Consider the following 27698-nt stretch of genomic DNA (forward strand, 5'->3'; position numbering starts at 1 on the left):
TATCATGTTTATACTCAGTGGCATTTGGCAAACAATTCAACAACATCATTCAGAGAATAAAAAGCTGACTGATTTAGACAAGTAAGTTGTCATCAACTTTTTCCTGTTTTAGAACATCATGTCATATTATCATTGTCATCAGGTAATCAACGCTATCATGCATTTAAAACACTTGTGCATAATAATTATTGACATTCACAAGCTGTTACTAATTGGTATTAGTAAATTGTATGACATATATATCACAGGACAATATTTAAAATATTTCTGTTTGAAGGTTTTAAGCAGCATAAAAACATTATCAGTTCACCTGCAGATAACAATTAATATGGACGTGCTACCCGAGTCCTTCCTTTCAAGTAGGAGGATAATGGCGGATAGGAACTTGACTTTACTCCCGGAATATCCCTGCAGTTATTCTGAGTGGCTGGATTGTTTACCATGTTTATCATTGGACATGATAAAATAGAGATTGAGTGTAGTGGTTGCTGTGATCCTCAGGTTTTGTTCCTGGTGTATTTGAATGTAGGGGCTCCTATGTAACTTGAAGGAAAGTAAACTCTACATAGAAACCTTGCCGATTTTAATACTTTAAGGCATACCTGATCACAAATGCTTGACCAAAATTAAATTTAAAAAAGGGCGAGATCGTCACTCACACGAATAAATCTGCCACTTGGGGATAAAATGGGATTAACAGGGTGCACAATTTTAACAATCGGACCAACACCCAGTCTGCCTGCTTCCACCTCGGATTTTGTAATCACCGTACCTGGCTTTTTCTGTCTGCTCATTCTCCTGATTACTGTATCCACAACTTAGAGTATCATGTCAACTTACACATTAATAGTAACAACATTGATGATACCTGCAGTTGTCTTCTCAGGGGAGCAATCCAGTGAACAATTATCACAATGCTGTTTCATATCAAGTCTGTTTGTCAATGATGTAAATGTTAAATTGGACAAATAAAACAAACTTTGTACACAGCTTACTCTTTTCATTAATTGTTTGTTTTATATTTTAAAGTAAATGAATACTGGGTGTACGGATGTATGTTACTTAAATACACGATTATCCCTTGTCCAGCTGCTAGACAAGTAGGAAGTCATCTTTCATGGTACCAAAACAGGATGTTAGTGATAAAATAGCACGTTGCAGAAAATAAGTGTTTTTTTTAATTATTCACTATGTCACAATCAAAGGTTCCACGAAGTCAAAGGGGGATATAGGAATTGGTGCCATCCTTCCTTCCGTCTGTCCGTCACATTTCGTTTCCGGAGCAGATCTTGAAAACTGTACCATATTTCTTCACCAAACTTGGCACATGGATAGGTCTAGTGGTGAACTGGTGCCTTTTGATAGTTTGGGATTTTAAAAAAAAAAATGTTTGAGTTTCCATGGCAACGACTTTGACTTAGACTGAAAATGGCGGTAGTCCTTGTTTCCGGAGCAGATCTTGAAAACCGTACCATATTTCTTCACCAAACTTGGCCCATAATGTCATCTAGCAGTATTGAATACATTTCCTTTCTTGTTGGTTAGTCCTGCATTGCTTTTGTGTGTATGTTCTTCCAAAAGTGTCGTGGACACGGTTGTTGCATTCACTGACTAACTTCATGCAGAAACACAACTCGTTACAAATACAACAGTGTAACTGATCTTAAACCTACTCAACTGTATACATGGTATAAACACTGCCTCCTATCCTGTATATATTCTTGTCAACCATACTCTGTACTTCACTTGCTTGATAACGGTGTTAGAACCTACACTGAAACCATCGATCCAAATTGTAATAAAGAAGTTGTTTGTCCATATGTCTCATCCTTACTTATTACAAATACAGTTACATATTCTATCATAAACTGCAGATGGCAAAACAACACCAGTAACAACTTTTTTTAGTGCTGCAATTATGCCATTTACTAAAAGGCCCAGTGAACATAGTTCACAGGAGCTAATGCATTGCACACAACCGGACATGTCATATTGCCGGGGGATATAAGTATTTCATACTTGTTTTTCTTGGGAAGTGACTTAATTTTTTCTCTCTTTACATGCCCTTTAAAAAGAAAGAAAAGAGTACACCAGATAGTCATGTTGTATTTTGAACAAGGTTGCAATAATTAGTGAGTTGCATTAACTCTGGTTTGAACTGGATTTCAGTGTGTCCGCTTGATGTAGGATGGAATTTCAAAGTAATGCAAATAATACAGGTCATTAGCTCTTTATCTCTTTGGTGAAACCCATCAGCACAGATATGGTGCCGACAAAACCAAAGCTCTAATTCAAGCTAGATCTGTGACTTAAACCCACGACCATCAGATTCAGGTAGATCTTCGAGCTGCAAAGCTGCATTGTGAATTGTGGTGCCTAAGACATGAAGACCACTGGTTCCTCCATTCCACAAAGTTGGATTCAGTAGTTTCTGACAGCTTGTGTCAGTGCACAACAAATGAAGACAAGCTCACTGCTGTGTGTCTCAAACTACCCACACAGCTGCTGCTCTCAATATTGATCATTGGTTTTTTTCTGAGCCAAACTTGATTACTTTACCATGTTTACATTGTTTAGAGGTCATCATAAATCTGCAGTATTTTAGATTACGTTTTTGTCATACATCAACATTTATTTGTTCACTGTCTAGAATAGAATGATATAGAGAGCTATCTGTAAATATGCATAAGCATGATAAACAATGATATAGCTGAATAAATTGAAACTGAAGTGTGTAGTCCAGTTGTTGATTTGATTCTAATCTCGCTTACAGACCCAAGGTCATAATTTTATCAAACATTCACCGCATTCCACTCTCTTCCCCTTCTCAAACAGACACTTAAATAGAATTATTTTTCTTGGCATTCCTGACATGCCGAATGTGTGTTTTTTCATGTTCCAAATACAATTTCTCAGCTGACCCCTAATTGTTTCTGTACCAATGCCTTATATTATTCTGTACTAGTGGATATCCACAAAAGTTCTGTCTATATCCCTTATACCTGCTGGGCATGTTTCTTTAAAAAAAAATGGTTCTATAATTCCCTGGCAGCCATGTCTCGATCTGAGTTCTTGCTACAGCAACTCAATGGTTCCTGTTTCCAAGTGTGAACATGCATGCCGTGAACGCTTCTGATTATTATGATGAAGGCTTCTGTGGAATTCTCTCTAAGGATTTACCATATTACACCTTGATGTTAACACTTAGATTAGAGTCCAAGAACATTTGTCAATATTTGTCAATGGCAAGGCCTTCTGTGACACTTATCTTACGGTTTTACTCCAGTGTTGCAGAGCCTTACTGTGGCTTACATCACGACTATTTATAGGCAGTAGGTCTTGATGATACAAAATGTCAGTGAACAGGTGAAAGCAAGCTGAGACAAAAGCTGTGCCTGGGTTTAGACTGTGTGTTCTGTGTTTCAGACAGCATTGAAAGGGACGGAGGAGAGACAGCATGCCAGCTGCCATTATGGAAAATTCAGCAGGCCAAGGTAGGGACCTCTTCAACTTTGGATGTTTGTGATTTCAATATATATTTTGCCAATTTGTGGACACTCACTCATTTTTAGCATGGTGGGGTAGGCTTGTGGATGAATCATTGGTTCATCACGTGGAACACCAGGGTTAGCAGTGGTTAGATTGCCCCACATGGCAAAATGTATGAGTCCAATCTTGGTGTCACCTGCCATGGTCATGTTGCCCTCACTGAACAAGAGCCTGCAGAAGCAATAAAATGTTCTACTGTGAACACGGAATGTATGCTCTTTCTATGGTTACCAGTAGTGTGGTAATGTGTGGAAAGAATTGAAAGATCTCCTTTTCCATCATTGCCACATTCCTGAATCAGAAGTGCACTCAGTTTGTTACGGTCAGCATGATTTACTGTGTTTGGCTCTGTTGAAAATGTGGCAGCTTTTAATCATTACGATGGACACTTTTGGGGGATTGTGTCTTGTTTATAATTTATATGGCTATTTCTATTTAAAGTGTATGTATTCCATGGTTTGGTTGCTCTCTGCTGGTTCTTATTGGAAGGTCTGTTGTTGCACACTTTGACATCTATTTTTTTTCTATCCCTGCATACACTGAATCACATGGCGTAAGAGGTATGCGGACAAGATGATGAAGAGAGCTGTGCATGGATAGCTCTTAGAAGAGAGACTACTGAGTAATCTCATTATGAACAGCCTTGTTTCCGCCAGATACAGGTCAAATGACTGGATGCTGACTTATAAAATACCACTGATCTCTTACTTACTCCATGTTTCCATATTGATGCTCAGATGCCATACAGGAACTGTGTGATTCAATGGATGTCCTCATGGACAATGGAGCACAGGCTGATGACCTGGATTTCCTCAAGGACCTTCTCCAGGACCCTGCTCTACTTGGAATGGTTCAGGTAAAATAACTTGTCAGATTCCATTTGTTTTGATGATTGGAAATGTTAATTAATAACTTGCAACTACTTTAGACCCAACTTGTCCTCAGTAGTGATCATATCAAACAATTATTCATCTTAACACAAAGTTTTTTATTGTTTCTGTTGATGCATATTTATCTTACTCATTGTTGAAATTTCAACCCTTCATTTCGTTTTAGGCAAAGGAAAACATAGAGCGCAAGACAAGAGAGCCGAAGACGCTGCAAGCAAGTGACATATCCAAGGAGGTACAGTTTGTCCTGGACAACAACCGCGACAAGGACAGCAGGGAGGCTGCAGCACTGGACAACATCATGCAGAACCCTCACTTCAGAGTGAGTCCCCACCTTCAAAGACTTGTTGCTCCACTGGAATAAACCAGGCAGATTTGGTATACTGATGCTGGTCATCTGCCTTCCCCCTCTCTTCCCCCTCTCTTCCCCCATGGTGACCCCTGGACAAAAATAGATTCCCAATGCCCTCCAACTTGCTTCAGACATAATCATCTAAAGAAGTCCCACATTCTCTATGCTTTTGGACAACATGATTTTAATGGGAATTAGGTGGCAATTTGTTACTGATTGTGAGTCGTTATTTGAAATGGGGATACCTGAGAAAACAGATTCTCAGCAGTTACCTGTCTATTACATACATTAATTACTGGGCAAGTTTCCAAGTTTGATAACTATTTGCTGGTTGCCATGATAATATAGGCGTATTGGCCAACTCAACTGTGTGCGTTATGTTCAACTTCAGTATTAGAACTTGAGGGGGTCCTTGAGGGTTTCTTCTATTCTATTTTATCTATGGACCCCTGATATCCTTTAATAACATTAGTACTTTGACCCCTGGATTCCCATTGGTAAGTTTGTAATCTGAACAATGATTGGATGAACTATCTGTTTCAGGCATTAATGCGAGCCCATGACGAAGTGGCAGACAAGCAGTATGGTGATGATGTGTTTGACACAATGCAGCTCGATGCCCCACCACCGCCAGTGTTTAATGCCATCACAGAACAGATTAGATTCGTCACCATCAGAAAATCCACAACAGAACCGCTGGTAAGAACCTGAAGTTAGACTTGTTCCAGGCTGACAAATACAGCAAGGTCATTGGGCATTATAATATAGCAAACATATTGTTGAAAGGTACTTCAGGTTGTCATGTCTATGTGAGCAGGGTGATTGTTAAGGTATTGTCAGTATTGTTTGTATTGTTATGTAAGAATTGAAGAGACTGTTTTTAAAATCATTTGCAGATATTGAAATAATATGTATTGGCAATTTTCAGTTTCTACATTACCTTGTAGGATATTATATCGCACTGCATTTGTTCCTTAGTCCCTATTGCAGATGTGCTGGTACAGAAGGGGGTATAATCATGATAATGGGTTAACTGTCAATTTACAAACTCAATTTCAAACACGGGACACGTGTAACAAATTTATCATTATAAGTTACTAAGATTATATCATGTTATATTGTGGTCACATTAAACAATAAATGGTTACAACATTGTACAAGATGAGTTATTGGCGTTTTTCTTAAAAATGAGGTCATATTGTCCACTGACTTACACGATGGTAGGTAACATGCCAAACATATAGCCACATGTTATGACCAGAAATGCAGGTTTGCCTGCTTGTTTTCACAAATATATACAGAGGTACATGTGTTTGTGTGTGTTTCCCAGGGCATTACTGTCAAGTTGGATGAGATGAATGACCTTGTGATAGCCAGGATCCTGTCTGATAGTGTCATCGACCGGCAAGGTAACACTGACACTGTTATACTAGATGTTGAGGGGCTCAATGGGGAGAGTGTTCGTTCTCACAGTCATGTTCCAGGTTCAGACCCATGTCTGTCATATGTACTCTGTGGAGATTCTGAGAACTGGTTTTGGAACACAATGATTGTTGATTAAGGGATCCGATGGTTACAATGATTGGTTGATTGTGTACAATGCAGAGTAGTGTTAATAATGTTCAGCTGGTCCATACTAAACTTGGTTTTGATGGCTGGGATTTTACAGTGCATTGTAAAATAAGTTCACTCACCGCTAAGGCTAAAAAAATAATAGTCTTGGTTCTCAGGCACCGCTGGCATCATCATAAAGTCTGCCACACATTTCGTTTAAATTTCCGTTTTCAAAACAAACAAAAAATCCTAATACCTAAAAACGATGAGATCCAAAATAGCACACAGTTACTTCCCTTTGCATTCTCGCTGCTTTACTGCACATCTCATGTTATGGCCATGGCAGCAATAAGAGTTTGTATTTTTATTGTGTAGGGAGGCCCTTTCCCAGATTGATGGTGCACAACTGTTTATTTGGCTACATACTGGTTTTAACAAGCAAAAATAAATTAAAAAAGAACGCCCGTCCGCACCATATTTTCAAAAGCCATTGCCTGAGAACAAATTCTTTTATTTTTTTAAGCGTAAGCTTGCATATGTGATGTCTTCAATGTCTTCAATTTACTTGTTTCAATTTGTTGAATGAACTCCTTTAACATTTCTGCAAGACATTGAACTGAAATAATTCTGTATGTAACAGGATGTGTTTTATCAAATCAATGATGTATATTACAAATTAATGTTTTGTACAAACATGGTGGCTAGCATGGCAAGCTTCTTGGTTGATGGAACTGAGTTTTCTTTGTTTTACATTGAATCCATTTTATGTTATTTCAGGCTTGTTAAGAGTTGGCGATATCATTCGTGATGTGAATGGCTATCCAGTGGCCACCCCGGAACACTTGATGGACATCATCATGGACGCAGACAGCAACATCATGCTCAAGATCGTACCATCCTACAATGACCATGCCAACCCAGAGCTGGTCAGTGATGTTGCTGAAACTCTAGTCCATTAGGATTAGTATCAGATTTTAAGGATGCCAACTGGTCTTTATTAAGAGAATTTAACTTTTTCTAAAATAGGATTATGAAGAAAGAAAAAGGGTTTGTGTGTGTTTTATTGGATGAGGCGCACTTGTTAATTATGCTATTTGATTAAGAAATAATTGACGAGTGGAGTGGTTTATTGTACAATAAAACACTCCAGGGAGAGTAAACACCCTATCCTTGAGGGTACTATATATATAGTTTCAGCATTCTACACTGAAATATTGGTCGTGTAGATATATTAGAGTTCATGGTTCATCATATAATAGATCTATGGTATTAGCGATGTGATAAACATGATAAACTTGGTAAACTTGGTATCACAATGTGATAAATAAGAGAATGTAGTCAGATAACAGGAGGTACTTTGTGTATAAGATCAATGCATCCATGTGATGCCTACTTGCTCAAACACTGTCACATAATCTTCCCAATATGTTTAGATAAGGCTTTCCTCAATCTAGGGTTGTTTCTGACTTTCTGTAAACATGGTAAATAAACATGATTTCATGCGGGGGGATATAGCGATCAGCCAGTCTGTCTGTCCGTCCGTCCGTCCGTCCGTAATCATTTCCTTTTCCGGGGCAGAATTCCAAAACCATTCAGTGTATTTGATCGAAACTTGGCAAATCTATCAGGCACATACTGAAGTGGTGCCTTTTGATATATTTTGGGATTTTTCTAATTTTTATTTTTTTTTACATTTTTATGGAATGAAGTTGGACATAGACTCAATTGGGGATGGGGTTCGTTTCTGGGGCTGAATTCGAAAACCATTCAGTGTATTTGATCGAAACTTGGCAAATCTATCAGGCACATACTGAAGTGGTGCCTTTTGATATTTTGGGATTTTTCTAATTTTTATTTTTTTAAATTTTTTATGGAATGAAGTTGGACATAGACTCAATTTCGGATGAGGTTCGTTTCCAGGGCACCGAAGTGGTGCCTTTTGATATTTATTTTTTTATACAAATTTTTATTTTTTACAATTTTTATGGAAAGAAGTTGGACCTAGACTCCATTGGGGAACGGGTTCGTTTCCGGGCCAGAATTCGAAAACCATTCAGTGGGTAAACAATATGCTTCTTAAAGAACATTCAACTGTTGACTCATTACATACAGAATTGCACATTTACTAGTGGTTACTTTACAGACAGCTGCCGGGGGGGATATGTCATCTTTCTGATGACTCTTGTTGATAAATGAGGCCATTTACTGGAATGGCATAACAATAATGCTCAAGCTCTATCGTATTCATAACAGGTTTTCAGTGAGTGAAATAAGTCTTCATTACTTTAAGAACGGCAGTATATGAATAGGATAAAGAGATCACTGAGATTATTACCATCATGTGTCTGTACCATAAATAAAATGTATATGGAATAGAACAGTTATGTATTATGCTCACCAAGGGTGCCTCCCATAACATAGTTTATTGTCTTCTACAGAGTTGTGTTCCTTACCTGTAGGCTATATTGTATGTTAAAGTATGGGAGTTACGATCATCTTAGCGCTAGGATTGTTTTGTGGAACGGGGCCCTTTTTAGCACCTTACATGTGTTTCTTGATTTCACCAAAGTGCATCACATGCAATAGTATACTTTGTTAGCTGCTACACTGTTCCAGGCAGCACTAAACCCATTCTCACTTGTAAAGACTTGTCCATCATTGAGGTTTAGAAGCCAAATGCTGAAACTGTTTAAGCGTCTTAACAGACTTACAATTGTAAATATTGTTTCAGAAATACATGAAGGCTCACTTCTCATATGACCCCCTGAAGGATCGACTGATTCCATGCAAGGATGCTGGCCTTCCCTTCCAAGATGGAGATGTACTGGAGATTATCAATGAAGAAGACCCCAACTGGTGGCAGGTGAGGGGTACTTCCTTGAGGTTACTGTGGTTACCACTCTGCTGTAGAATGTACACACATTAGTTTGACACACATATGCAACCAATATATAATCAATTAATAATCACTTATTTTAGCTAGTGATGGGAAGGTTTGAGGAGTTTGGGTGAAAAAATGCAATACAAAAGATGTCATGCTAATACATGAACAATGATTACTATTAGTTCTATTATCACTAATTTCAAATGCCAATTATCATGGTTATCAGAGATATTCATAAATTACCTCAGTTTGGAGTTGGCATTGCTATTCTATATGTATGTGACACAGCTGTTATATGGGTACCAGTTAGTACCTTATTGAAAATTTTGTCCAGGTTAGTAAGATAAATGTGAAACGTTTTGTCTTTGAAAGTTGAAAACACTGGGCTTTAGGAAACTTGTGTTTCAGGCCCGCATTGCTGATGCGAATGGTCCCACTGGGTTAATCCCATCCCAGTCATTGGAAGAAAAAAGGAAAGCTTTTGTTCAGCCAGACTTTGACTATTCAAAAGGAAGTTTATGTAAGTTATGACATCTGTATCATCAGATGACAATCATCTCAACACTGTCTTTGTTTGAAAAATGCAAGTGTCTCAAGTTGCAATTGTTGGAGCCGTATCTTTAGTTTTCTGGTGTTATACAATGACAATTGTATGTGTTGAAATCTCTTCCAGATCTGTATCTTCACAACCTTAGATGCTCTTCAAGTAGTAATCAAACTGTTGGGACCCGTGAAGATCCGGGGTAGAATAGGTCTTCAGCAACCCATGCTTGCCGTAAAAGGCAACTATGCCTGTTGTAAGAGGCGACTAACAGGATTGGGTGGTCAGGCTCGCTGACTTGGTTGATGCATGTCATCGATCCCAATTGCGTGGATTGATGCTCATGATGTCAATCACTGGATTGTCTGGTCCAGACTCGATTATTTCCAGACCACCATCATATAGCTGGAATACTGCTGAGTGTGGCGTTAAACAACAAACAAACAAAACAAATCAAACTGTTGGACATTATTAGCTCTAGATATTTAAAGAAAAAGAAATGACAGTATATGTGAAACCTGGTGCCTATGCCTACTGCAGTCTGTGACTATGATCTGTGTGTTGGCAGTGTGCGGTCTGACAAGGAAGAAGAAGAAGAAGTACAAGTACAGTAGCAAGGCCAGTAAAGGTAACTTTTAACGTAGTACTCTGTCAGCTGCCATCATACTTTACATTAATGTTTCTAATAAGAACAAACACAGGGTTTTATGTGTCGCACAAATGTTGAGATAGGATACAGAGAAGGAATTTACTGCACCTTATGGAGGCACCATAATAGTCATTGTACCAACAGCGCATGAAGAGCAGTTATGGGTGTCTGTCATTTCATCCATCAATTATGTCTACTGTCCACATGATCATTGATTCATTCCAGGCTCTAAAGTAATTATCAAAGTATACTATAACTTTAAAAGTAATTATTACTGGTCCCCTGGACCCCTACTTTTATATGTCAACACTCTCCGTACTTGATGGCTGAGGATTTCACTTGAATGTGATGAATGTAATATCATGATCCTTCTACCACAACCACCTGTATATGTTATTATACCCCCGTTTAAGAAGTAAATCGGGGGGGATATAGCGTTCTGTTCATCCGTCCGTCCATCCGTCCGTCCATCCGTCCGAGCTTTTGTACGGCCCATAACTTTTTAACCATGCACCCTAGCTTCACCAAACTTGCTACAAACATTTAGCACAATGAGTACTTGTGCCTTTTGCTAGTTTGAAGATTCTGAACTTTTTATTTTTGCCGTTTCCATGGAAACATTAAGAAACTTAAACTTTTAGGGTGGGTGTTTTGTACGGCCCATATCTTTTTAACCATTCACCCTAGCTTCACCAAACTTGCTACACACATTACCACAATGAGTACCTGTGCCTTTTGCTAGTTTGAAGATTCTGAATTTTTTAATTTTTGCTGTTTCCATGGACACATTAAGAAACTTAAACTTTTAGGGTGGGTGTTTTGTACGGCCCATATTTTTTTAACTATGCATCCTAGCTTCATCAAGCTTGCTACACACATTTACCACAATGAGTACTTGTGCCTTTTGCTAGGTTGAAGATTCTGATTTTTTTTATTTTTGCCGTTTCCATGGAATCATGGTGAAACATAAATTTTGGGTAGAGTTTTTGTACGATCCATGTTTACAATATTATGTATCCTAGCTTCAGCAAACTTGCTACATTAACCACTATGATTGTTTTTTTTATCTTTTATAAGATTCTGAAAGTTTTCTCTTTTGCTGTTTTCATGGAAACATGATGGAATTTCGAAATTTTGATGACTGGTTTTGTATAGCTAATATATTTTCCAAAATTATTTCCACACATGGAGATCATCATAAGTATCTGTGCTTTGTGTTAGTTTGAATTTATGAATTCTTTACCATATCTGTTAAGGCTAGATGGAAATTATTAATTTATTGATTTTTTATATGATATTATTCCATTTTTTATGTGTTTTTATATCAACAATTTTTGGTCCTTTTGATAATTCTTCTTGTGTAACTCCTCAATCAAATTTTTATTCAAAGGTGTTCATAGTGATCTACTTCCTCGTAGTGAACACTGGTAACATGGGAGATTTGGGGGGGGTCAATTGTCACTGGAACTCAATCTTAGTTTTTAAAACATTGAAGTTAAAATCAGTTAGAAATATGTAATATTTCATTAACTAACAAACTATTTACTATTTGTTGTTGACCAGCGGGAATAACGGGGTTATGTGAGCTTTGCTCACTTCTTTCTTGTTTGTGTATTTCAGAGTTTGACAAGTGCGACCTTATGATCTATGAGGAAGTGGTTCGAATGGCACCATTCAAACGTCGGATCCTTGTGCTAGTGGGAGCACATGGGGTGGGTCGTCGCTCGCTCAAAGAACGCCTCATTAGGGATGACCCAAAGCGATTTGGTGCCGTCATGCCGCGTAAGTTCACACATATAAAACAATGGGCAATTCTTTCTGAGTGAAATCCAAGTCTTCATTAAGAGTCCGAATGAGCCACCACTGTTGCCAAACAGCCTTGAAAAGTCAAGCATTGGTTTCTTTGTTAGCATAGTCAGGGGCAGGGGGTTGTATCCTTGAGGTTAAAGTGTCGGCTCATCTTGCCGAAGACCTGGGTCTGATTCCCCACATGAGTACAATGTGTGAAGCCCATTTTCCGGTGTCTCCAACCATGATATTTCTGGAGTATTGCTCAAATTTGTGTAAAACTATACTCACTCACTTGCACAGGCGAGTAAAGGAATCGGGTGGTCAGGCTCGCTGACTTGGTTGATGCATGTCATTGTCATCTATGCTCATGATATTAATCACTGGATCGTCTGGTCCAGACTCGATTAAAACAATTACAGACCGTCATATAGCTGGAATATTGCACTTGCACAGTCACATTCAAAGTTATGGGTTCATTTAAGATTTTGTTAATTTGATCACATTCTAAGATCTTAAGCTTACTGTATACCAGTGCTGAGTTAATTTGTCCAACTTGTAAACTGGTGTGGAGTGATCTTTCAATCTTGACAATCTCTGATTTGCAGACACATCTCGCGCTCCAAGAGAAGGAGAAGAAAATGGAAAAGGATACTATTTCATTGACAGAGAGACAATGGATGCTGACATCAATGATGCCAAGTATATTGAATATGGAGAATTCAATGGCAACATTTATGGCACAAAGATAGAGTCCATCTATGATGTTATCCGCAGTGGAAAGATGTGTGTGCTTGATGTCAACCCAACAGTAAGTGTAAAGAGCTCATCTAGTCATATACAATACCATTGCCTGCCGACTGTCTTGCCAGCCATAATCCATCATTCTGTCCTCACATTTTGGTAGTCACTCCTATGGGTTTGATAATCTGTCACCAGATAATTTTGACATATAACAGGAAAAAGTATCTGTGCCTCACATCAAGTGGTGTAAATGTTATGTTATTGAAAATAGCAACATAATATTTGGTCATTTGTCTGATCAATGGCTTATCACAACAAATTTATTGACAAAACCATACTTGGTAACAGGAGACAGTGATACTACCTAAAAGAGGGGCGGTGTAAGAGCTCAATTAACAATGTCAATACTGGTTGTGACCACCATTTGCGCATTTGAGACACCAATGTCAACCAAAGATTGTCCCAACTGAGCTCGTGTTACCGGCTGGTTCTGTTCCTGTCGTAGATGTCTCTCCATCTCATCCCATCTCATCCCATCTCATCCCAGACTTGTTCTATAGGGGAGAGGTCTGCAAAGACAGCCAGCCATGGCAGTACAACAATGTTATGCTGTCTCAAAAAGTCTGTTACAACACATGCAAGGCACAATCCTGCTGCAATGTGACGTTACGTCTCTGCATTTGCACAAGGGATAGAACACGATCTTAAAAGATGTCGTTCTGGTAGCATACGCCATTCAAATTAACAATGATGAGTTGTGATAACTCCCAATTGTGTGCTGTTCACATTCAAAATCATGTGTGTGATTATCATGGTGTCAACAAACACACAAACATCCAAATTGTGTTCCGTGCATGAAAGTTGTGAATCATGACCTTAAAGTCGAGATGTCTTCATGAATATTTATTGAAAGATTCATTATTTGATTTCAAAATAAATTTATTGAACTCAGTAGAAGTACAGTTACTTTTTCCGTTATATGATATACATGATATATGGATCGAATTTTGACCTAATTAAATGCTTGCATTGCCACCATGGATAGAAAGTCGGAAAGTCAACCAAATCAATAATGAGGCCAAAGTTTAGTTGAAGTAAGTTTCCGAACAAGTTTGACAGACATTTAAATATTGGTGTAATCAGCCAAATTGCATGTCAATGACCATAATGCCTAAAATGACATGGGACTTGTTTCTTAACTATATCAATATAGATTAATGTTTTAGTTAATACAATTGCAATATGAACCAGTAACACTTAGAATAGACATGGTAAGTAAACATTGCCACATCTTGCAAAATACCCAGGTTTGATTTCCACATGGTTCATTGTGTGAAGAATCCACACACATGTCCAGAAAGGTTTTCTGGTCAATCTTTCACCTGCTGCTTCCGGTGAGACCAGAGAAAATCAAGTGTGGCTCATGTTCATCCAAAAGGAACTGACTGTAACAGGTGTTGGGTGTCTATGATGTTTAGTGTGTACAGTTCAGTGACAATGAACACTTGGTAAGATAAACTGATAAGAAGACTCCTCGCTCTGGCTTTGACCGGTCATTGTGACCGGGTTGATGTTCACGTTTGCAACCATTGATGAATGTTTTGTCTCTGATCATGTGGTGGTGTATTTCATGCAAGGCAATGGCCAGTTACTATTGTGAGTTTAATTTATGCAACCCTGCTTATAATCTTCAAATCCTTCCAGTCTCTCAAAGTGCTGAAGTCACCGGAGTTCACATCTTACATCGTGTTCATTGCTGCCCCTAGTGTGGAGGCCCTCAAGGTCATGTATGAAGATGGCAGGAAGCTCTTAAGGGGCACTAAGGTAACAACAGGCCCTCCCGAATCTCTTCCCCTGTCCCTTCCACTGGCCCACCCTAGACCCTCCCCAATCTCTTCCCCTGTCCCTTCCACTGGCCCACCCTAGACCCTCCCAAGACCCCCTTCCCTTTCCCTTCCACTGGCCCACCCTAGACACTCCCCAGACCTTTTCCCTTTCCCTTCCACTGGCCCACCCTAGACCCTCCCCAGACCACTCCCCTATCCCTTCCACTGGCCCACCCTAGACCCTCCCCAGACCCCTTCCCTTTCCCTTCCACTGGCCCACCCTAGACCTTCCCCAGTCCCTTCCACTGGCCCACCCTAGACCCTTCCCAGACCCCTTCCCTGTCCCTTCCACTGGCCCACCCTAGACCCTCCCCAGACCCCTTCCCTTTCCCTTCCACTTGCCCAACCTAGACCCTCCCCAGACCACTTCCCTTTCCCTTCCACTGGCCCATCCTAGACCCTCCCCAGACCCATTCCCTGTCCATTCCACTGGCCCACCCTAGACCCTCCCCAGACCCCTTCCCTGTCCCTTCCACTGGCCCACCCTAGACCCTCCCCAATCTCTTCCCCTGTCCCTTCCACTGGCCCACCCTAGACCCTCCCAGACCCCTTCCCTTTCCCTTCCACTGGCCCACCCTAGACCCTCCCTAGACCCCTTCGCTTTCCCTTCCACTGGCCCACCCTAGACCCTCCCCAGACCACTCCCCTATCCCTTCCACTGGCCCACCCTAGTCCCTCCCCAGACCACTTCCCTTTCCCTTCCACTGGCCCACCCTAGACCCTCCCCAATCTCTTCCCCTGTCCCTTCCACTGGCCCACCCTAGACCCTCCCAAGACCCCCTTCCCTTTCCCTTCCACTGGCCCACCCTAGACACTCCCCAGACCTTTTCCCTTTCCCTTCCACTGGCCCACCCTAGACCCTCCCCAGACCACTCCCCTATCCCTTCCACTGGCCCACCCTAGTCCCTCCCCAGACCACTTCCCTTTCCCTTCCACTGGCCCACCCTAGACCCTTCCCAGACCCCTCCCCTGTCCCTTCCACTGGCCCATCCTAGACCCTCCCGAGACCACTCCCCAATCCCTTCCACTGGCCCACCCTAGACCCTCCCAAAACCACTCCCCTATCCCTTCCACTGGCCCAGCCTAGACCCTCCGCAGACCCCTTCCCTTTTCCTTCCCTTTCCCTTCCCTTTCCCTCCCACTGGCCCACCCTAGTCCCTTCCCAGACCCCTTCCCTTTCCCTTCCACTGGCCCATCCTAGACCCTCCCCAGACCCCTTCCCTATCCCTTCCATAGACCCTCCCCAGACCCCTTCCCTATCCCTTCCACTGGCCCACCCTAGACCCTCCCCCGACCCCTTCCCTATCCCTTCCACTTGCCCATCCTAGACCCTCCCCAGACCACTCCCCAATCCCTTCCCCTGGCCCATCCTAGACCCTCCCCAGACCCCTTCCCTTTCCCTTCCACTGGCCCACCCTAGACCCTCCCCAGACCCAACTGGACCTAACTAGACAACTCCCCTGTCCCTCCACTGGCTCTCCCTAGACCATTCCACTGTCCCTCCACTGGCACTCTCTAGACCATTCCACTGTCCCTTCACTGGCCCTCCCTAAACCACTCAACTGGCCCTCCCTAGACCATTCAACTGGCCCTCCCTAGACCATTCGACTGGCCCTCCACTGGCACTCTCTAGACCATTCCACTGTCCCTCCACTGGCCCTCCCTAGACCAGTCCACTGGCCCTCCCTAGACCATTCCACTGTCCCTCCCTAGACCATTCGACTGGCCCTCCACTGGCCCTCCCTTGACCACTCCCCTATCCCATCCACTGGCCCACCCTAGACCCTGCCCACACCCCTCCCCTTTCCCATCCACTGGACCTAACTAGACTACTCCCTATCCCTCCCCTGGCTCTCCCTAGACCACTCCCCTGTCCATTCAACTGGTCCTCCCTAGACCACTCCCCTGGCTCTCCACTGACCCTCCCTAGACTACTCTCTATCCCTCTATTGGTCCTCCGCAGACCACTCCCCTGTCCATTCAACTGGTCCTCCCTAAACCCCTCCCCTGTCCCTCCCTAGACCACTCCCCTGCCCCTCCACTGGCCCTCCCTGGACCATTCCACTGTCCCTCCACTGGCCCTCTCTAGACCATTCCACTGGCCCTCCATTGGCCCTCCCTAGACCATTCCACTGTCCCTCCACTGGCCCCCTCTAGACCACTCCCCTATCCCATCCACTGGCCCTCTCTAGACCCTCCCCTTTTCCTTCCATTGTCCCTCTTTAGATCCCTACCCTGGACCCCCTTCCCTCTTCCTCCCTGGCAATCACCCCTATTCCCTACGCTTTTCCAGAGACTTTCCACCAACCCTCCATGGCCGTCCTAAGATCCCTTCCACTGACCCTTCTCAGAAACACCCCCTGGCTCAATCCCTGACTGTGCCTTAAACTTGTAACTGTAACAGGTCAAAGGGGCATAACCCTTCCCAATCTTATGCTCAGTGCCTTCACCCTTTATTAGTACCACTTCTGTTACATTCAGTTTGTGGTTTAGTTTTACGGGCTTTCAAGACATTCGCAATATGTATGTTGCAGGACAAAAGAGGAGTCAACATGGTGGAACTGAGATCGGTAAGATTCATTTATTGCTAGATATCCAAAGGTCAAATCAGAGTTATGTTTACTGCTAATCCACAAATATACTGGAGTTACTTTGCAGAAAATTTGTTTTGTTTGTAAGCCGTAGGACACTTATAACCCCCTTCCTTATGTTATTACTCCTCTGTTTTTCATGAAGTAGCAAAATTAGCCCCCAATACCCGAGCTTTTCAGGAAAGTAAACAAGTGAGGTTTGGGTGGTTACAATACCATATTTACTTAGGTATAATGCACTTTTAAAAGTAACAGCAATACAGCTGTGCAGAGGGTGTGTGCATTATACATGCTACAGTCAATGTCTAAATTCAGTCAATGTGTAAAATGACTGAAATTTTCATTTCGGCAATTTACAGGCATCAATTGTCTTTTTACAATAATTTCTTTATCAGATTAACTAAAAGATATTTAGCGCCAATGCAGGTTTGCTTGGCATGTATTAATGTAAGCAGAGTTAGCTCCCCTTGGAGGCTCGCGTGTCTTTGGAGGCTCAGTCGGGGTTTGTGCTCGCTTCGAGGGTTGCCAATAAATATCATCAAGTGTTTACCTGTGTCCTGTTGATGTGTGACAAGTGTATAGTTCCTCCTAACCTAACTGGCGTAGAAGTTCAAAAGGGCTTAAAAACACCACAATAGACTAGGATAAGAAGCCATAAAATATAAAAAAGATATACATTGACTTTCGCATCTTTAAGTCTCATCGCTAGTCTTAAAATATAGATCTGTGATAATCAAATTGTTTTACTGTCCTTTGTCGCCAGGTTTTATCTTCCAACAGTATGTGTTATTATTGTATAACTTGATTTAGTCACAATATGGCTGAAATATTGCAGATATGACTATAAATCTTTACTCACTCACACACCTTAAATCTTATCATTTTCAGTCACAGGGTGATGAAATAGAACATAAGAATGTTTGGAATGCATTGTCATAAATAGAACAATAATTGTAGAAGGATTGAAATATTTTGTCCTTTTGTAAATTGCCTTTACAACTTCAGTCATTTTACACATTGACTGTATCAAACAAGCCAACAATGAGTTTCAATGGGCATATGGTGGTCTGTGACTCAGATGGTTGCATGCTCATTGTACCCTGATGGCGTGGACCATTGCTTGTACTTGCAGTCACTGGTTTGCCAGGAAATATGTACAGGCTGCTGTGATATGGCTGGACCATTGCTTGTACTTGCAGTCACTGGTTTGCCAGGAAATATGTACAGGCTGCTGTGATATGGCTGGACCATTGCTTGTACTTGCAGTCACTGGTTTGCCAGGAAATATGTACAGGCTGCTGTGATATGGCTGGACCATTGCTTGTACTTGCAGTCACTGGTTTGCCAGGAAATATGTACAGGCTGCTGTGATATGGCTGGACCATTGCTTGTACTTGCAGTCACTGGTTTGCCAGGAAATATGTACAGGCTGCTGTGATATGGCTGGAACATTGCTGCTTGCAGTCACTGGTTTGCCAGGAAATATGTACAGGCTGCTGTGATAAAGGCTGGACCATTGCTGCTTGCAGTCACTGGTTTGCCAGGAAATATGTACAGGCTGCTGTGATATGGCTGGAACATTGCTATACTTGCGGTCACTGGTTTGCCAGGAAATATGTACAGGCTGCTGTGATATGGCTGGACCATTGCTGCTTGCAGTCACTGGTTTGCCGGAAAATATGTACAGGCTTCTGTGATATGGCTGGAACATTGCTGCTTGCAGTCACTGGTTTGCCAGGAAATATGTACAGGCTGCTGTGATATGGCTGGAACATTGCTGCTTGCAGTCACTGGTTTGCCAGGAAATATGTACAGGCTGCTGTGATATGGCTGGAACATTGCTGCTTGCAGTCACTGGTTTGCCAGGAAATATGTACAGGCTGCTGTGATATGGCTGGAACATTGCTGCTTGCAGTCACTGGTTTGCCGGAAAATATGTACAGGCTGCTGTGATATGGCTGGACCATTGCTGCTTGCAGTCACTGGTTTGCCAGGAAATATGTACAGGCTGCTGTGATATGGCTGGACCATTGCTGCTTGCAGTCACTGGTTTGCCAGGAAATATGTACAGGCTGCTGTGATAAAGGCTGGACCATTGCTGCTTGCAGTCACTGGTTTGCCAGGAAATATGTACAGGCTGCTGTGATAAAGGCTGGACCATTGCTGCTTGCAGTCACTGGTTTGCCAGGAAATATGTACAGGCTGCTGTGATATGGCTGGAACATTGCTATACTTGCGGTCACTGGTTTGCCAGGAAATATGTACAGGCTGCTGTGATAAAGGCTGGACCATTGCTGCTTGCAGTCACTGGTTTGCCAGGAAATATGTACAGGCTGCTGTGATATGGCTGGACCATTGCTGCTCACAGTAACTGGTTTGCCAGGAAATATGTACAGGCTGCTGTGATGTGGCTAGACCAGTGCTGCTTGCAGTCACTGGTTTGCCAGGAAATATGTACAGGCTGCTGTGATATGGCTGGAACATTGCTGCTTGCAGTCACTGGTTTGCCAGGAAATATGTACAGGCTGCTGTGATATGGCTGGACCATTGCTTGTACTTGCAGTCACTGGTTTGCCAGGAAATATGTACAGGCTGCTGTGATATGGCTGGAACATTGCTGCTTGCAGTCACTGGTTTGCCGGGAAATATGTACAGGCTTCTGTGATATGGCTGGACTATTGCTGCTTGCAGTCACTGGTTTGCCAGGAAATATGTACAGGCTGCTGTGATAAAGGCTGGACCATTGCTTGTACTTGCAGTCACTGGTTTGCCAGGAAATATGTACAGGCTGCTGTGATATGGCTGGAACATTGCTGCTTGCAGTCACTGGTTTGCCGGGAAATATGTACAGGCTGCTGTGATATGGCTGGACCATTGCTGCTTGCAGTCACTGGTTTGCCAGGAAATATGTACAGGCTGCTGTGATATGGCTGGACCATTGCTTGTACTTGCAGTCACTGGTTTGCCAGGAAATATGTACAGGCTACTGTGATATGGCTGGACCATTGCTGCTTGCAGTCACTGGTTTGCCAGGAAATATGTACAGGCTGCTGTGATATGGCTGGAACATTGCTGCTTGCAGTCACTGGTTTGCCGGGAAATATGTACAGGCTGCTGTGATATGGCTGGACCATTGCTGCTTGCAGCAGTAAGCAACATGCACTCACTGATTTCTTGTTTCATGTTTTCCAGGAGGAAGATTTTATCCGTACAGTGCAAGAGAGTGCTCAGATCGAGCAGGTGTACAAGGCATATTTTGATGAAACCATTGTGAATGACAGCTTTGAAGAAACGTTCCGATCCATACGCAAGTTACTGGGAGACATGGAGGTCCTCCAGCAGTGGGTTCCAGTCAACTGGGTCTACTGAGACATCGTCAGAGAAACATTGTCTGGTATGCTGACATTGTCAGAGAGACAGGGATTGCATTTGGAACATGGTAAACTGAGGCAGAGCTTTGTCTATATGTCAGGATAGCTCAAGATGTATGACAATGTTGCTGGCGGTGTAGTAAGTCAACCCTTTGTGGGTAGTTCCATTCGTCAGCCATGTTTGATGCCATGAATAGTGCTGTTGCAGTTAAGAATACCACCATTGCACATGTTTTTTATCATGTAGCTTCACCATCACCAAAGCCTCACCTAAAATGAGAATTGGAATTACTTAAATCAGGTCATAGGAACAGAAACATGTCTGATTTCATTAAACAATGAAATGCAATAGGGCTAGACGTTAACCAGTATATTGGAGTTTTCAGGCATTATTTGTCCTGGATATTCGTTGTATGCAGATATAGTTGCATCACTAAACATCATGCACCAGCAGCTGTAAGGCTGACTTTCACTATCATTGCTGTCCTATTACATGGAGATGAACAATTAATACAGGTTACAGGGCTGATGTTATTATTGACAGGGCCCCATTTAGTTTCATCTTGAACTGTGGTGCTGAACTAGATGAGCAAGAAGATTAGTTGGTGTTATGCCATTACAAGTCCCAGATATGTGTTGTTGACCCAATTGTCATTAAAACGGAAATCATGAAATTGAAATGCATATCAAGGCAACCGAATGTGCATATAACCATGGTAACACAAATTTAATGAGAAGCATTACCTAGAAGTCACAAAAATCAACTTGGTGAATGTGGTCTGAATGGCATTCTAAGAACAAGAAATATGTGTGGATCGTTTTGCTATTCACATGAAGACTACAGAATACTTTATTTGGACTGTGGCCAGTGTTGTTGGAAGAGGATGGATGTTGAAATAGAATCCTTATACAGGGACATTCACTTTCCCTTTATAGTTTGGTCATGTGATGATCACTTAAGGATCTAATTTCTATAGTTTTTCCTGTCACACCTTTTTTAGAATAAATTATTCAGAATATTCCATGTCTCCAATGCTGAAATACATGTGATCGGAAAGACAACTTGATCAAAATAAGGCTCTTTAACAGCAGCAGAAATTAACAAATAAAACCAGAAAATGTACTAGCTGTCAGGATGCCTGTACCATTAGACTGACTGATGGTGCCAAGTTCTGTTACTGGTCAAAGCCTTGTCTGTTGCTTTGAGTGCCAGTCAGACCTGTTAAATATGGTTTCTTTAAATACCTGGTAATGGTATAGCTCTCTTCAGAATGCATGTTATATCATTATCACCTGTCATTCAGTTTTGAACCTTTCTTGAATATGTTGTCTAAATTGTCCTGGTTGTTTCTCTGCAATGAAACCAAATGTCAAAAGTTACAAGAACAGGAAACATGGATCATCGATATGTATCCCTTGATATAGAGTTGGGTTGACACGTTGATACTTCAGTTGACATTGATTCTTCAGTTAACATGTTGAAAATGTATGTAACATGTTGAAAATTCAGTTAACACATTGACACTTAAGTTAACATGGTGTTTTGTCATTAAGAGTTCATATTTCTGTTAGATAGCTAAGTCAAGACAGCTTTAAAAAACAAAGGAAACAAATATGGATGATCCTTTTCTGTATGCAACACACTGAACATATCCTGAAAGTGTGCTTTGAAGTGGTGGTTTGAAACTGACCCCGTAACCATGGCAACTAGAAGCAGAAACACCTAACTTATTTTAGTAGTGTTATCATTTACCTTCTTGCCATTTTTGTATCAACATTTGTTGTAGACCTTTTGATATATTTGTGTTAAGTAGTTGTTTGAAAAGGACAATAAGATTTCCAATTTAAGTCTTATTCTTCTTTCTTGGTATTGAAATATTTTCATTTACTTAAAGCAATAACAGTTCTTCAACCCTGTCAGTTACAACCAACCATGTACTCCTGCTTATATATTTGTATGCACTTGTACGAAGGAGGAACATACATAGAGAATCATCAGGAAAGATGGGGATGAAAAGTTCAATGAAATTTAACCTTTTTTGTGTAAACTTTCCTATACTTTACACACACACACACACACACACACACACACACACACTCACACTAACACACAGGTATTATTTGTTTGATTCCTCAGTAATCCTTCTAATGTTGCTTTTTGTTCATTTTGATTTGTGTACCAAATTACTAAAAGACATCTGTATAGTCCCTATAGCAGTCAAGAGTTACCTCCCTTACTCTGCGAGAAAATCTGGACGATCAGGAATACTTCTCATTGCTTAGTGTTAACAATTCTATATTTGTTTTTCTATTCGTTCAATTTACTGTTGCGGTCATTTTAAACAGTTTAATGATAAACATTGAATGGTATGGTATAATTGATTCGGTTTATGTGCAAGTGGATTTGAATAATTTGTTTTTTTGTATTGTATGGAAAAAAATTAATATGTCATGTTTGAGTGCAGCTGAGAGATGTAATAAAAAAATAGGAATATATTATCAGATACTAATTGATAACAATTATTTTGAAAATGATGTGACAAGGTTATATTTTTATTTCACTTTAAGGGCATTAACGAGAAGCCGAAACTGAGGGAAGTTGAAGTAAGAAACTTTTAATGAAACAAAAATCTTTTTTCAATATAATATTCTGCTTAACAAGAAAATATGTCTGTGCCTAATTGAATGTGTAATTGTTTTATTTTATGACTTTATCAATTCCTCAACTGTTCTTAGTAACAGATTTGTGTAATCAGCAATATTTCATGAGGGGTCCTTATACATGTACCTCCGTTGTTGTTATTGTTGTACAGATATATCATTGTCCTACTTCATAGTCACCGCTGTCACATGTTAATCATTCCAAATGCTTGTTGTGTAATATTACCGCAAACACAGTAGATGCTGGTCTAATTCATTCCAACAGGCTTGGGTGTCACAGTTACATGCAAAATGAAAAACTTTGTAAAGTGTTCCGCCAGGTATAACAGTCTTTCATTAATATGCAGTTGTGACTGATGCAGTATGAAGAGAGAGTTTTGTTTACTGTTAACTGGTTGAAGCTTAGGAGTTGAATGTAATGATGCCGATTGCACCAGAGATGGATCTGTGTATAGTGTGTGATAGCGTGTATTTGCATTCCCCTGCACACCAGGCCCAGGCAGTTCTACTCCTGTCGCTTTGTGATTTGTTTAACATAGTATGCTCAATAGAATACATTTATATTTCTTTTCACCCATTTATTCTGAAAAGTCATAGTTTGAATAAAAGTTGGTGCATTAGTAGAATGTGGTATTCTAATTATCATATATAGTGGTGATTATTGTTTTGAAATTTCACTGCTGTAGAGCTGATTAATGGTTGCCAAGCTGGGAAGTCCAAACTTTAGAAGAGCACTGCTCGGGCACTAACACTGGTCCACTGGTCCCAGTCTAGTATATTTGCTTAAGGACCAGTAAAATGAAATGGTCCGGTGGTCTAGTGTTGTTTTTAGGAAGAACAAAGAAATTTAAGTTTGTATGACTTTTGAAATCAGCAATAGATCAATTCTAAACTCTAAGCACCATTGTGGCTGGTAGAGATCCAACAGGAACAGTAAATTCTTTTCTGGTGCTGGTCCTTTGGACCACTGACAAGTGTCAAGCACTGGGAGAGTGTTCTGGTGATGTTGTAACACTCACAGAAGACCTTTGACCCTTGACCCTTCCTGTGTACAAGGTAGGTCAGTGCAGATGGTATAAGGTATGTGCATCCACTGTCTGTAGACTTGTCAATAGTGCCTTGCACCCTTTTAATAAGATAACCTGACAAGATTGACAACACAGCACTTTATCATGCCTGTTGGTCTTGGCATCTAAAGCTGTATGCACACTGAAAATAATTTTGTGTGCTTATAACCTTTTTATTCTGACAAGATACTATTTTTGAAATGAGGTTAAAAAATAAGAGACCTTGAATTTTGACACCAGGTAACTATTTAATGTATTTTCCATTGGTGAGGACGACATCATTAACATGCTTATTAGGCAGCAGTTTGAATTATTTCATTGATAGAATATACCTTAGAATCAAAATGTAAATTATTTGTGATCACTTCTAAAGCATTCCTTATGTATTTGTACATACTCAAATAATTATGTCATAAGCCAATGTGAACTTTGAACTTATTGACCTCTGTACTCTGACCTATGCACCAGGTAACACAAGTGTGCCGTGACATTATTTTTATGAAGAGTATATTTTGAAAATAAGATGTGATATATTGAAATTTATCTTACAAAGATTGTAAATTGTGTAATTTATGCATTCTGTTAACTCCCTCCAGATTATCAGTGCCTGATTCTAGTTTTCTAAAACCTGAATAAGAAATATTCTTATTTCCTGTGTTACTTTACACATTGAGTATGTGTTGGCATTTTGTTAAGAACTGTTAGATTATTATCCTGACTGACCTAGGATGTTATCATGGCTATGCTTTGGAGAATTACTTTCACTTTCAATATTTCTACGATTTCTTCATATTTTTTTGTAATTCATTTGGGGTTTTACCTGTTTTCTAAAGTGATTGTACAGTACTTTTCTACTTTATATCTGTAGTCATATTTGGTATGAGATTTTAGAAAATTGCATAGTACAGTATTTAGTTTGGAAGTCTTCCACTAGAGTAAAATACACTTGGGGTATTTCATGGTTGAAAAAAGTGACTTCAGTATCTGTTTTTTAAAGGGTGACTAATCTATTAACAAAGGTTGAAACATGAGTAATAGCATGCCCATGCTTTTTCTTTTGGGAAGTTGTCATAAGTTGATGTAACCGAGGATCATTTTGAACATATCTTGATGTCCTCAGGTATAATGAATGGTTGAATATGCTTGAGTTAAATAACACCATAGCTTTAACTTGGTTACAATACACATGAAGGATAGATTGCAAATAAGTGTTTATTGTAATCTACCCAGCAGTTGATGAAAGTTGCCTTTTTGCTGTAAATCTGACAAGAACGACTAAAATGCACAATGTATATTATCAGACAATTTATGTACTTCTTAAATTGTATCACATCACAACTTAATATGAAGATGTAACTAATACAGATCTTGTTATTGAGCAATATTCACTCACTTCTCACTGCATCTGGTCAGTGATTCCATTGATTAGCTGGCACAAGGCTTCAAACTCTTCTTTCCTTCTGAGAGGATGGTTGTTGATATACCTATTGTAAAACAAGATGTCACCTCATTCACTAGTAACAAAGTAACATGCAAAACTATTTCTTTTCGTCTGAAAATAAAAAAAAATGTTCCATAACATATTTGACATGCGCAAGGTTTAACTTTAAGGTTTCAGCGTCAAGACTTGCTAGAATCTTGTCCTGATGTTTTATTTACCACATATCATCTAAACTAAAAAATAATTTCTCTTTGATAAAAACAATTAACCAGTAATATTAAAAAAGGTAATTCAGTGGTGAGACTGAATCACTTACTGTCATGATTTACGTTAAAACAGTTTTTTTGACTGTTGATGTTCCATAGCTTTATAAAACATATACTTATATACTAGGATGTAATTTGATTAAGTGCAAAGGAATAAAACGTTAATGATATACATCCAGTTAAGTGTGTGTTCATTGTTCAGCCTTATCACTTATTTGGCATGTGATGTAAACTATATACTCTTAACACTAAAATGTATACTATTTTCAATAAACTTTATGTGTCATTGTTTGTTTGTGTGTGTGTCATTTGTATAATTGTGATTAGTTAACCAAGACAACTAAAAAACATAAGGCCACGCCTACTAATGGCCCATTGTGTCTTGATCGACTGTTAATAGAAAGGGCGGGGCTTGTGTTCCATTAGTGCGCTTAATGATGTAGGTCACCGAGTTCGTGTTGTCCCTAGTTTTATTATGTTAATGCATAAATAAGCAGTATGTGAAGTTATTATTGTTGACGTAGTTATTTATGAGAATTGACTTCTATATGTATCTGTGTTTAAGGTGATATATACGAAACATCCGGTGTGCATAATGTGCACATTCGCGTAGCGGATTTACGAGAAAGTGTGCTCACCGTTCTTTTACGTTTATACCTCCATAAACGCAAAAACACATAGTGACGTCATTCTTAAATAATCTGAAAAAAAGAGGTACAACTTTTCAGTTCCGTTCCCAGCAATGACGACGCTTAACATTTTTATATAGAATTCCGATGTGCCATTTTTATATGTCTCCCATAAATGAAAAAGCTATTATTTTGTTTCCCTTTATCACAGTCATTTCAGCTATAAATTGTTCATGCATCTCTCTGATCTGTTGCCTGAATGTTTACACAAGGCATCAAAATGGATTTGTTTGCACTTCCAAATAAAATAGAAGCGACACGACCCTTTCCATATTCATAAGAAATTGAATCCAAAAGAATGACAAACTCTCGAATATCTAAAAGCCTAGATGTTACATGTCAACTCCTGTATATAATTTACAAAACCTAAATACTTTGAAGTAAATTTGTTTTACTCGTTAATGTCACCCTTATTTGATGAAACAGATATATAAATGATTGCTGGTTTGATACAGTATGTGATGACAGATGGACCAGAAGTTATTGAATCAACCCAAGACTGTGCACTTTATACTTATACTGACACATGACAGCTGTCTGGTTTGATCAAACTAATCTTTCTTCTTCTTTGAAACACTACGGAATTACAATTTTTTTTATTGAACATCAAAGGCTGCATGGATCTTGGTTAAGGAAGTATCCCTGTTGATAACTGCCAGAATTCACTGCGGCCCCAGGTTATTGGAAGTCAATGTGTTTGAATTATGTGTCATACGTTAAACCACACTGGAGTAAAAATCCTTGTCAGATCCTGGGGATTTTCTGTATTGCAGGA

General features: G+C 40.2%; 1 protein-coding gene across 2 annotated transcripts in view; it reads left to right on the plus strand.

Annotated features, from left to right (window-relative positions):
- LOC124132130 (protein PALS2-like) overlaps positions 1 to 26525 on the plus strand; it is a 41251-nt gene extending 14726 nt beyond the window's left edge. For both annotated transcript variants that reach the window (XM_046495818.2, XM_046495819.2), the window contains exons 2-15: positions 3427 to 3494; positions 4287 to 4405; positions 4606 to 4761; positions 5335 to 5490; positions 6122 to 6200; positions 7123 to 7271; positions 9077 to 9208; positions 9638 to 9749; positions 10339 to 10398; positions 12040 to 12201; positions 12816 to 13018; positions 14656 to 14775; positions 17372 to 17407; positions 20621 to 26525. In XM_046495818.2, coding sequence (XP_046351774.1) covers positions 3458 to 3494; positions 4287 to 4405; positions 4606 to 4761; positions 5335 to 5490; positions 6122 to 6200; positions 7123 to 7271; positions 9077 to 9208; positions 9638 to 9749; positions 10339 to 10398; positions 12040 to 12201; positions 12816 to 13018; positions 14656 to 14775; positions 17372 to 17407; positions 20621 to 20797 — 1698 coding nt within the window. In that variant the 5' untranslated portion in view covers positions 3427 to 3457 and the 3' untranslated portion in view covers positions 20798 to 26525. The remainder of the gene's footprint in view (positions 1 to 3426; positions 3495 to 4286; positions 4406 to 4605; positions 4762 to 5334; positions 5491 to 6121; positions 6201 to 7122; positions 7272 to 9076; positions 9209 to 9637; positions 9750 to 10338; positions 10399 to 12039; positions 12202 to 12815; positions 13019 to 14655; positions 14776 to 17371; positions 17408 to 20620) is intronic.
- The last annotated feature ends 1173 nt before the right edge of the window (positions 26526 to 27698 follow it).

Source organism: Haliotis rufescens, unplaced genomic scaffold, assembly GCF_023055435.1.
Source record: "Haliotis rufescens isolate VD_foot unplaced genomic scaffold, xgHalRufe1.0.p SCAF_4, whole genome shotgun sequence".
Taxonomy (NCBI): domain Eukaryota; kingdom Metazoa; phylum Mollusca; class Gastropoda; order Lepetellida; family Haliotidae; genus Haliotis; species Haliotis rufescens.